The sequence below is a fragment of the Echinops telfairi genome, unplaced genomic scaffold, assembly GCF_000313985.2.
Source record: "Echinops telfairi isolate 266 unplaced genomic scaffold, ASM31398v2 ScPeMD7_10;HRSCAF=50, whole genome shotgun sequence".
NCBI classification, from domain to species: domain Eukaryota; kingdom Metazoa; phylum Chordata; class Mammalia; order Afrosoricida; family Tenrecidae; genus Echinops; species Echinops telfairi.
Window position 1 is genome coordinate 5829067 of NW_022103907.1, and position 8778 is coordinate 5837844.

At 40.1% G+C, this 8778-nt stretch overlaps 1 protein-coding gene across 1 annotated transcript in view; it reads left to right on the top strand.

Annotated features, from left to right (window-relative positions):
* Positions 1–8778, top strand: part of TTC27 (tetratricopeptide repeat domain 27) — a 169439-nt gene that overhangs the window by 122805 nt on the left and 37856 nt on the right. Inside the window, exons 13-14 of the mRNA XM_013006843.1 lie at positions 2600–2698; positions 6991–7043. Coding sequence (XP_012862297.1) covers positions 2600–2698; positions 6991–7043 — 152 coding nt within the window. The remainder of the gene's footprint in view (positions 1–2599; positions 2699–6990; positions 7044–8778) is intronic.

Sequence of the window (8778 nt, forward strand, 5' to 3'; positions counted from 1 at the left end):
TGTTTTCTAACCCTTGTACAGGTGACTTTAATTCTGTACGGCTACTAGAAAATGTGATTTCTCCCATTTTTTAGAGTGGGACTTTTGGGCACTTAAACATGCACTTTGAAGAGTGGAGGGAGAGTTTTTGGTGGCAGGGAGGTTCTTTTCATTTTTCTTTCACTTTTTTTTAAAACTGATATTATGTTATGGCTACTCCTGAACCAAGATGCTAGCCTTTATTGATGATATGAGTGAATGCATTATGCATGTTTAGTGCATAGGTTTCTAAACTTACTTGGCGTACCACCCCTTTTCAGGGGGGAAAAACTGAAAACAAAAAAACCTCATTGCCTCCTGAGTAAGGCTAAAGTGATGGGAATTTGCTTTTACAATAGCCCTAGGTCATTGCAGCACCCCCCCACCCCAAGGAGGGTAGTATCGCCCACTTTGGGAAACACTGGTGTTGTGATAGACCACAAACAGAAAATCCTAGAGTTGAGGGAGAGAACCACTCCATTATTTCAAAGAATAGGGTAGATGTAACACATTGTTACCAATAGATGAAAATCTAACAGTTCATCTTTCAAGTAACTAGAGTAACCAGTAATAAAAAGAAAAGAGAACCTTAATATTATATATTGAATTAGGTCACCCACCTGATTTTCATGAAATTTGTTTTTATATCGAGACTAGTTATAAAACATTAACTTGTTACAAAAACTTGGAAGGTAAATAAGTAATCTCAGGACCATGTTTGAGCCATTTTTAACTTTTCTAAATTTGTTTTCAAGTTCATTAAAAAAAAAAGCAAGTTCTTTATGTTTTTATAACACATGAAAAATAATACTGCTGATGGAGAAAGTCGATTTTGACAACCTTGGAGACGGTTGTCCTTGTTCTTGATTTAGTCCCTGCACGAGGTGTTCCTCATTCTAAGTAAATGTGCTAACCAGAACTCTTTGGATCTAGTTGCCCTCCAGTGTTAGGGCGCACCTTCCTCATAAATATTGCTTTGAGGGGAGGCGAGGTGGGCATGCTGTCAATAGGATTCTGAGCATTCAGAAACAAAAATGTTTTGCCTTCCTTTTTTTGTTAGAAAAATGATGATATATATAGCTACTTAACATTGGTCGCCTTTTCAACATTCTTTACACGTGCAAGTGACCAGCCATTGGTTTTTAAGACTTTCAGAGATGTCAACTGGTAAAGCAAAAATGTGCTTCAGTATTAATAAAATACAGTACATAGACTTGTTTTGAAACACTCAATGCGATTGCAAGTGGGAGAGCTGGTTTTTTGTCTTATATTATTCTAATTGTCATCAGATCTTGAATTCTCTCAGAATGTGCCATGTGTACTGAGTGCGTGATTTCGTGCCTTGAAGCTCCCCTCCTTTCATTGATTCTATAAATAATGAGACAAAAAGCAAAGTTAGGGAGCTAATTTTGAGTCACTGGAAGTCCTGTTAGTTGTCAAGTTTCTGCATCTCCCTGCTCCCTGCACACACGCTTTCCAGACAGTACCTACCCAAGAAATCTGGTCTCCTGGGCAGCTCCAGATAGCAGTTATTTATAGCCTCCTGTGAATTCAAGGCAAAGTGTGAAATTGCCCGAGGATGTTTGCGTAAGATCTTTGGGCCTCAGCTAGCCACTTGGAACCAGTTTTGTGGGAATAGCTGGGGGAGGAGGAAAGTGGGGCCAGCCTCCTCCCTGGCTCTGTGGAAGGTTAGGGACAGATCAGAGAACACCTCCTTTCCTTCCCACCCTAAAGTGTGCAACCCTAAGAAAGTTGACTTCATTCTATGATTGGCTTTACAGACTGCCGGAGCGGAAAAACAAATTTAAATAGCTACGTTTCTGACTAATTTCACTGGGTTTTTAAATCCTTTTATCTCCCTTCTGATAGGGGCTGTTGAATTTTATGGAAACACCTGTGATGTAAAGAATTCTTTTATAATGTGAATAGCCACTTCCTAATTTACCTGTTTTCTCAACCACAATCTTGACAGATCTTATTGACTAAATCAGGCTGTATATTTTGAGTAATTGTTGAGGGAGCCCTGGTGGGAGAGTGGTTACGTGTTGGGCTGCAATCCGAATGGTCGCAGTTCTAAATCACTTGCTGCTCCTCTGGAGAAAGACTGGGCTTTCTACTCCCATAAACAGTTACAGTCTCAGAAGCCCACAGGGGGTCGCTACGAGTCTGCATTGACCCAATGGCAGTGAGTTTGTTTTTTGTTTGGTGATCCAGAGTCTAGGTCTACTTTTTTTCTTAAATTATCTCCAGGCCTTCCCAAAGATACTCTCTTTGCCATGCTAGGGTTGTTAGACCCTTGGTTAAACCCCAGAAGTACTTCTGGTTAAACCCCAGAAGTACTTCTGGGGTTTAATCTGAAGCTGAAAGCAGAAATTTCTCTTTTTAAGTTCAATGCCTTCCTCAGGTGGGGATGTGCTCCCGCTTTCTACTTTTCACGTAGTAGATAGCCAGTAAACATGTTAGGTAATAGCTTAAATCATTTTCTGATTACATCCCAAAACATGTTAGGTAATAACTTAAACCGTTTTCTGATCACGTCCCATAACTGTGTTTGAATAACTGTACTGTTTGGTCTTTGCAGCTTGGGGTGTGGTTTTCTCTGGGCTGTGCCTACTTGGCCCTAGAAGACTATGGCGGGTCAGCGAAGGCCTTTCAGCGTTGTGTGACCCTAGAACCCGATGTAGGTTTGTTTGTTATTATTTTCCTTTTTGCCTCTTTACTATCCTCTCAGTTACTATACAAAAAGAAATTTTTCTTTTTGCCTCTTTACTATCCTCTCAGTTACTGGCATGCGTCTCTTGTTCAAAGAGCAACTCCTCTTGTGTTGGAGGGAAGAAAACCTTTGAAAGACGGCTCCGCTTGAAGAGGGCTATGACTTGCAGACCCAGAAGTCAAATGGCTTCTCAGAAGCAACTTATTTTCTTGTTTAAAATTTTATGTCTATGGTTATATTTAGGAAATAATTATGACCATTCCGTTTTTCAGGTTTTATAGTTTATAAAATTTAGAAATAGGTTTTACTGAAGTATACCCCAAAGTATTGCTTGTATTTTTGTCACCAGTGTGATGTCTATGTGAAGTATATTATTGGAAAGTCCAGGAGGTTAACAAAAGTCCTCTTTTTTATTACATGGAGTTATTTAGATATCTTTTATATTTGAGTACCATACAATGCATCCATTTAAAGGGTACAACTCAATGATTTTTAGTATATTCAGTTGTATAACCATTACTACAATCATTTTTAGAGCATTTTTATACAAAAGAAACCCTTGTACCCATTAGCAGTAACTTCACATTTCCCCCCAGTCCCACCTTCCACCACCTTTTGAAAACCAAAGTTCTTTCTATCTCTGTAGGTTAGCCTAGTCTGGAAAAATCTTAAATATATTTATACAGTATATGGTCTCTTGTGACTGGCTTCTTTCACTTAGAAGATTGTCAAGACTCCTCCACTTTGCAACACGTGGTCTTGCGTTCTCTCTGTGCTCTACCACGAACCTGCACTTAACTGTTTGATCAATTTTGACAAAGGCACACTGCTGTCTTAACTTAAACCCTTTCAAAATGTGAGTCACGAGTCTCATCCCAAAAGCTTCCTGTGACCCCACCTTCTTCACCCCATGCTCCCCACCAGTCACAGGCCTTAATGTTTGCACCATGGGTTAGTTCCAGTGTTGCGTATTAGGGAATCCATAAAAAAGTTGCAGCTAACATCATAATGGAAAATTCATTTTTCTTAATGATTTGCTAAGAGGTTTCCTGCTGGATGGATATTAGATTTTGTCAAATGCTCTTTTCCTCAGTTTTGTCAATTAGACAATGATGCAGTTTTTCTCTTTTATACTGTTAATGTGGTGAATTATATTGATGGATTTATGTTTTAAATATATAATTATATATAACTTAAAAAATATATTTTTAATGTTAAAATCATTTTCCATTTCTGAAATAAATGTATGTACGTATGTGTTATTCTTATTATATATTGTGAGATTTAACCTGATAATATATATTTTTAATTTTAATAAATCCTTTTTTGGGGGGCTCTTTCAGCTCTTATAACAATTCATACATCCATTTTGTCAAGCACATTTGTACATATGTTACCATAATCCTTTTCAAAACATTTTCTTTCTACTTGAGCCCTTGGTAATAGCTCCTCAATTTTTTCCTCCCTCCCCTCCTCTCCCAACCTTATGAACCCTTGATAAATTATCAATTATTATTATTTTCATATCTTACACCATCCACTGTCTCTCTTCACTCATGTTTGTGTTGTTTGTCCCTCGGGGGTGGGGGTGTTATACATCGATCATTGTTATTGGTTCCCCCTTTCTTCACCCCTACACACACACACACACCTTCTCCCGACCCTCATGGTATCACTTCTCCCATTACTCTTCTTGAGGGGTCTGTCTGTCCGGGATCCCATGTATCAAGAGCTCTTATCTGTACCAGTGTACATGCTCTGGTCTAGCTGGATTTGTAAGGTAGAACTGGGGTCATGATGGGGGGTGGGGGAGGAAGCTTTGAACAACTAGAAGAAAGTTGTATGTTTCATCGGTGCTATATTGTACCCTGGCTGACTCGTCCCTTCCTTGTGACCCTTCTGTGAAGGGATGTCCAATTGTCGACAGATGGGCTTTGGATCTTCATTCCAACCCTCCTTGTTCACATCGAAATGGCTCTTTGTTTTGGTCTTCTGATGCTTGATAGCTGATCCCATCAACACGTCGTGATCACATGGGTTGGTGCGTTTCTTCCATGTGGGCTTTGTTGCTTCCCTCCTAGATGGCCACTTGTTTAACTTCAAGCCTTTAAGACCCCAGACACTATATCTTATAATAGTTGGGCACCATCAGCTTTCTACACATTAGTTTATGCACCAATTTTGTCTTCAGTGATCGTGTTGGGAAGGTGAGCATCACAGAATGCCAGGTTATTAGAACAGAGTGTTCTTGCATTGAGGGAGGACTTGAATAGAGGCCCAATGTCCATCTACTTCCTTAATTCTTAACATATAAATTATGTTACACTACTTATATTGTCCTATAGGCCTTGATGCTGTATTCATTGGTTGTTTCTGTACTTTTGTTTGGAAAGCTTTTGTTGCTATGTCTTAAAGTTTAGACATTATTAGTTTTTCCTTTCTATATTATCCAATCTGCAATTAAATGTATCCTTTGAACTTACCATTTCAGATCATGTATTTTCTTACTTCTAGAATTTTCAGATGGGTCTTTCCATGTATCTGCAGATATTCTCCAACTTTTTCCTCATTGTGTTCATGTTTTATTTCAAATCTTTGAGCATTTTATGATGATGCTGTTGTTAGGCACTGCCTTTTCTGACTCTTAGTCACCCTTTCACCGGAGAAGGAAGCACTGCTCAGTCCTGCCCAATTTCCACTGTTGGGTTACGGTTGAGCCCCTCATTGCAGCCCCTCTGTCCATCTGTCTCGTGGAGGGTCCTAATGTACTTTCCCAGGGCCTGGTGAGTATAAGGGGCAGCTAGAGATTCCTCCACAGAAGAGAGTTAGAATAGCTGCTTTGAAACCCTTTTATGTTTATTCCAACATCTCTTATTTTTCAGTTTTTCTTTTAACTGATTTGGATGGAATTTTTCTGCTCTTTCCTGTGCGCAGCAATTTATAGGTACTATTGTGGATTTTATGTTGTTGAGTTTCTGGATTGAGTATCTTCACTTATGGAATGTTGGGTTTATTTGGGCACTCACTTGTGGATCAGCTTGATTTTAAGCCATGTTATCGTTGTCTTTGAATTCTCTGTACTTTAGGGTTATAATTACCCTCCTCTAAGCTATAGATGGCTCAAAGATGAATCATTCAACTACTAGCTGAGAAGCTGATGATTTGAACTGGCAATCTGACCTCCTGCAAGGTCAGCCTTGACAGCCCTATGGAGCAGTTCTGCTCTGCACAGAGAGGGTGGCTAGGAGTAGAACTGGGTGGCAGCTAACAAGGTGGAGCCTTTAGGGGATCTGAGCTGAGTGCCACAGGTGATCCGAAAGAGCTCTGTCCTCTGGTTGGGACTTGAATTGCTCCGAGTGCCACCTGCCCTGTAAAATCTCCATTCACGTCACAGCCCCCGGTGGTGGTCCCTCAGGAGTTTGCTGAATACACATGCAGGTTGCTATTGCTTTCAAGGATTCAGGGGTCGCCTATTGATTCTCCTGGCGCCTACTCTGTGCATAGATCCCTTTTCTTGCTATTTTACCCCATACATTCCAGAAGCTTTTTCAGCTTCACCCTGTCTGGGCTGCATTCCTGAACATGACCTTGGGCAGAAGACTCCTTGTGACCCCTCCGTTGTTTTCCTTCTCCCACAGATCATAGGCTGGTAATGTCCGGTTTCAGCTGCCCACTGGCAGGTGTGGCCTACACTTTGTCTAGTTTGTAGATTCCTTTAATAAGAGAACTAGTCCATCATTGACTGTGCTACGCCTGGGGATAGAGGTTCAGTGCCACTTAATATTTTAATCATGTTTAGAGCTTGAGAACCATATACTCTCTGTTTTATAAAGATGGGAACAAAAAGGAGAGCAAGCATAACTTACACCATTTTGGTTAGAATTAGCATTTGGATAGTGGGTTTGACCTATTTTTATCATTGGGAAGAAGAGTTTGTTTAAACAGTGCAATATGAATGCTTAGTAATACCACTGCAGAATGCACATTCACTCCTTCGTTCTGTCTGATGAAGGATGTTCTTCAAAGATAGGGAAAACACTGTTCTTTGTTACCTTACATTTGTAATAAGCATCTATATTAAGTACATTGTGCTGTAAATATGTATAAATATTTTAACTTTCTCATAAAACTTTAAACATGCTTTATTTGAAATTATTGTAGTGTACATATCTCATAGGAAAATTGCTTGTATTTTTTTATTACAGCAATTATTTTACCTAAATGCATATTGTTTGTAACTGAGTTCTCTATTATTTCAGAATGCTGAAGCTTGGAACAATTTATCAACTTCCTATATCAGATTAAAGCAGAAGTAAGTACAAATATGGAGAACTTTGCTTCCAGCTTAAATAATTGAGGTTCTTTCCAGCTCAACACTGAAACATGGTACCTTGTTCTTTTTATCTTTTTCCTTCACCCACCCAGGTCATTGCATTCGAATGCCATAGTATAGCCCTCTGAATTTTAAATCTCTACTTAACTCTTATTTTAAAAGACATATTTAAAAGAGTAGGTGGTATTTTTGTAGAGTACATAGAGTATGCTAGATACTCGCTTTGGCCTGTGAGAATCTTCGAATGGAAAAAATGTGCGATTTTGGGTCAGAAATGCTTCTGAGCAAAGGAATATGGGACTCTAGCTGAAATTTGAAAGGATGAGTAAGCAGGATCGTATTACCAGCCAGGCAGCAGAAATAGTGTGGCCAACGTCAAGAGGGACAGGAACTAATGCAGCGTGGTGGGACGGATGTAAAAGAGGGTAGTGAGAGAAAGGGAGGCTGTGGCCGCACGGCAGAGCGTTCTGGTTATCTGACTCACAAGTTGAGAGACTGCGCCGCTGGCAGTTGGAAGCGCGAGGCTTCAGGGGTCACTTCATGAAGAGGCAGCTCTTTAGGAAACCCTGTCTGGTGGCAGTGTGAGACAGGCTAGAAAGGAAGCAGGAGGCAGGGAAACCAGTTAAGAGACAGCTGTTGTAACAATCCAGGCATGAGATAGCTCGAGTGGAAAGAGGGGCAGATGCCAAACAGTTTATGTATGAAGGGGGCAGTGAGCAGGGTTTGTTGACTAGCTTCAGAAAGTCAAGGAAAAGAGAGTCGAGGCTCATTGTTGCTCGGGCTTTAATAAATGAATATGAGATTGTCCATCTTTCCAATTTTATTTGACTATATTTTCTAACTTCATTTTCCTTTGTGGAATCGCACATCATTAAACCCATTTTACACTGACATCATGAAATGCTTCCTCTGGTCTTGGATGACAGGCTACATAAATAAAGTACTGTTTGTTGTCCTTCTCGTCAGTAGATAATATTATGTTGTTGATTGCAGCTGAGTGTGTTAAAAGTCACTAGAGACCCTTATGGTTTAAAGCAAGGGGCCGGGAAATCCCTATCATACTTGTAGAATGACCTCCGTGCGTTTTCTAGCAGCCATGATAATTTTGTATATAGTGAGGCTCTCTACCTTGTCCTTCAGCCCATTAATCTTATGACTGCTTTGTCTCTTAGGGGTTCTTGCACACTATTCCTCAGCCTCTTTCTGATGCGTTGTTGTCTTCCTGTAGCTCCATGAATAGGTTTTTGTGTAAAAGAGGTGATAAGGTCGAAGGTAAATCACTCCTTTATGCTTGCCTTTTTACTCTTTGCTTTCTTGGCTGCTGTTCCAGGCATGGCCGATTTTTGACTCATGAGATTGTCACTCAGAGGTAAATGATTGCTGCTCCTCTCAAAAGAATTCGATCCATGCCTTATAATGGCCCGTTAAATTATCTCCTTTATCTCTTTGGTATCACAAGTTTCTTCCCTAAAGTTCATCCTTCACCATTTCATCTGATTTTCCCAGGCATGATGTCCCTCGTGACCAGTTCCCTTGGAAAAAAATCCCCACCACAGGCTGTAGGTTTCAGAGTGCAGTAGCTCTACCACGGGGGGTGGGGGGTGGTGATGAGTAAATGAATATTCATGATGCAATGCCTTATAAAGAAGATTTACCAGACAAAAACAGTTAATATTGCAGAAGAGTCGGAGGCTAAGAAATGATGTTGAGTGGC